This window comes from Fukomys damarensis, unplaced genomic scaffold (genome assembly GCF_012274545.1).
Source record: "Fukomys damarensis isolate Sample0158 unplaced genomic scaffold, DMR_v1.0_HiC HiC_scaffold_17, whole genome shotgun sequence".
NCBI classification, from domain to species: Eukaryota; Metazoa; Chordata; class Mammalia; order Rodentia; family Bathyergidae; genus Fukomys; species Fukomys damarensis.
Window position 1 is genome coordinate 25144176 of NW_022900929.1, and position 3140 is coordinate 25147315.

The 3140-nt window shown below is 55.2% G+C and overlaps 1 protein-coding gene across 1 annotated transcript in view; it reads left to right on the forward strand.

Moving 5' to 3' along the window:
* Positions 1-1359: 1359 nt before the first annotated feature.
* Ccm2 (CCM2 scaffold protein) overlaps positions 1360-3140 on the forward strand; it is a 27255-nt gene continuing 25474 nt past the window's right edge. Inside the window, exon 1 of the mRNA XM_010624919.2 lies at positions 1360-1463. Within this exon, the coding sequence (XP_010623221.1) occupies positions 1386-1463 (78 nt within the window). The 5' untranslated portion in view covers positions 1360-1385. The remainder of the gene's footprint in view (positions 1464-3140) is intronic.

The following is a 3140-nucleotide window of genomic DNA, read 5'->3' on the forward strand; positions in this document are numbered from 1 at the left end:
GAAAGGAGGAGCTGGGGTGTGTGTGTGTGTGTGTGTGTGTGTGTGTGTGTGTGTGTGTGATTGCCATTTGGAGATAGAGGTCTCACTGTTCTGCCAGCCTGGCCTTGAACTCCTGGGCTTGAGAGAGCCTCCTGCCTCAGCCTGACAAATAGCTGGGACCGAAGGAGGGCGGGTACCTCTGTGATTGGCTCTACCTTGGGTCCTGGGAGGTAAAGTGACAGGTGAGTCAGTACCAGAGATAGAGTCCTACATGCCTGGCTTCAGGACTCCTTTCCCTGCTTCTCTGTGCTTTCTGTATTCATGACTTCTGAGATAGTAGCTGAAACACAGACTTATTTTCTTTTTTTCTTTTTTTTGGTTTTTTGAGACAAAGTGTTGATATGTAGTTCTAGTTGGCCTTGAACTCACTGGGTAAACCAGACCTCAAACTCACAGTGATCCTACTTCAGCCTCCCAGTGCTGGGAGGACAGGCAAGTGTACTACAGCTGACAGCACTGAGCCTTTTCAGAACCAGAAGTACTAAGCTTGGTGACAGGAGAACAAAGCTGAGTCACACGGAGTTGCTATTTTTGTGGGTGGCCCAGTGTTGAGAATCGGCACTTTGATTGCATTGGTACAGTGGTGCACAGGTGGTCTCAGACTTGTGGTCTGCGTACTTTCTCGCCTTTCCCATGGTGCGGAAAGTCGTGGTGTTTGGCACGGTACAGGATAAATGACATGGGCCAGTCACCACCACGTGTAAAGTGGGATTGGCGCCAGGGGTGCTGGCGAGCTGTAGGTGGCAGTAAGCGCATGTTTTGACTGATCTGTGGGCATGGGCAGCCCCTCCTCCACCAGAACACCAGTTAAGTGGCCTTCCTGTTTGTAAGCCATTCTGGAATATTCAGACAAATCCCACTTCTCCTTTTTTAGATTACAAATTTAACCCTAGAGACGTTAAAGTGAGCTTGCTTGTGGACACACACCATTTAGTTTTTGTTTTGCTTTGAGATGTGACCTTCATATGTAGTGCAGCCCAGTGAACTTACTGTGTAGCCCATGCTGGCTTCCAATCCACGGGATCCTCCTGCCTCAGCTACCGAGGGCTGGGATGACAAGCGTGTGCCACCTCCCCAGGCTGTCCACCCTGTTCAGTTCCAGAACCCAGCTGGGTACTGAGGTGCCTGTGGGGTTGCCGACCGTGCTCACTGGGGTGCTTGGTGGGCTCGGTCTGCCCCTGGGGTTCTGGTGCTGCCTCTGCTGCCCAGCAGGCCGTTGAGAAACTGTAAACAGCGGTGGAGTGCTGCGCAGGAGGAAGCTGTGGCTTCTGGTCTTCCTGTCACTGGGGTGTGCTCAGAGGTGGCTCATATCTGCCCTGCTCGCAGCAGGAGGGGAGTTGTGGAGGATGCACGGTGGCTGTCAGCACAGGGCCCAGCCCTGGGGCCCCTGCAGAGGACGCTGTGTCTGTGTGGAGGACAGCGAGGTGGGTGCCAGCCTGTTCTGGGGCTCATCCCCAGCTTCCTGGGGAGGCAGTCGGCAGGGCTGTTGTGCTCATCCATCTTCTTTATGTATCTTTTTCTGAGACAGAGGGTCTTGCTGTGTAGTCCAGGCTGGCCTCAAACTCCCCATGACCCTCCTTCCTCGGCCTCCTGAGTGTTGGGATTACAGGTGTGCACCACATTGCCTGGCTCGTCCATTTTAACTCTAGGAAAAAGGCCAGGAGTTTTATATCTCCTTGGGGAAAGTTATTTTGCTGTGGGTGTAGAGTGATTCGGACCCAAGATCTGAGATAAACAATGGTAGTGGGAAGAGGTCAACAAATTGAAAGCAGCACATTGGGCATGGTGGCACATGCTTGTAATCCTATCATTTGGGAGGCTGAGGCAGGAGGATCACAAGTTTCAGCTCAGCCTGGGCACCTTAGCAATGTAACAAGACCCTGTCTCAAAATAATGATTAAGACAAGGACCCAGGATGTAGCTAAGGTTTAATCCCCAGTGCGCGAACGGAGAGCAGCTAAAGCTGGACAGATTTGGCCTGGAACTCTGTCTGCCCATGGCAGGACTTGGGGCACTGTGGGGTCACTGGCCTTGCAGCGTGGCCTTCCTGGGCCTGTGCGTTTGTCACCAGGAAAAGCCAACAGCAGCTGGTGGAGCCTGCTTCCTCTTGAATGCATGCAGTCCTGAGCCAGGCCTGCACCTGGTAGTGTCAAGCTCCTTGTTTTGGCCTCTGTGGCTCGGGCTCCGGCAAGAGGCCCCCTCTACCTAGGTGGGTGCTACAGTGGGCGGGTGCTGGGGCGGCTTCTGTGCTGACAGCGTCCTGTCGTGTGCAGGATCCACCGTAGCCCTTTGTCCCTGGAGTGGAAGATGGTGGCAGCCTGCTGTGCCCCGTGGAGGGTGTGGGTGACCTCCGGTTTCCACGGAGGCTGCCTGGGCCCTCACACTGAACTGCGCCCTCTTCCTGTGGCTCTCTTGTCCCTGCCGGGCCTGGTTACCACCTGCAGTGGCTTGGGCTCCTCTGTCTGGGTTCAGGACTCAGCACGTGGCTGGAGCTGGACTCAAGCCCACCCGGGGTTTCTACGCACCTTTATTCAGAGGCTGTGGCTTTGTTTTGTTTTCCTTGCTGGGGATCAAACCCAGGGCCCTCACACTGAGCAACTTCCCAGCCTTTACTTTTTTATTTTGAGCCAGGGTTTCTCTGAGTCATTGAGTAGCCCAGTCTGGCAGGAACTTGGGATCTTCCTGCCTCAGCCTCACAGAGAGCTGGGATCACACCCGAAGCGAGCCCAGGACAGAGCCCGCCTGTGGTTGGGCGGAGCTGCAGGAGGGCCTACCGCATAGCCCTCTTCCTTTCTCCCTTCTCAGGCTGCTTAATGTGCTCTCCAGCGGGACATGGGGCTCCTCGCACTTACGCAGAGACCAGCTGGTGTTGGTGGCCATGCCACGTCCATTGGTCCCCAGGCAGAGGCCACCGTCCCATGGGTCCACATGTGTGGCCTCTTTGCTTGGGTGTGAGCAGCTGCTGACTTAGCAATGGTTCCAGGGAGTTTGCTTAGTAGCCTCGGCTTCTTGTAGCCTGTCCCACACGGAGTGGCTGAGGTTTAGCTGCTCCTGCTCGTCTTCCTCCTCCTCCTCCTCCTCCTCCTGCTCCTCCTCCTCCT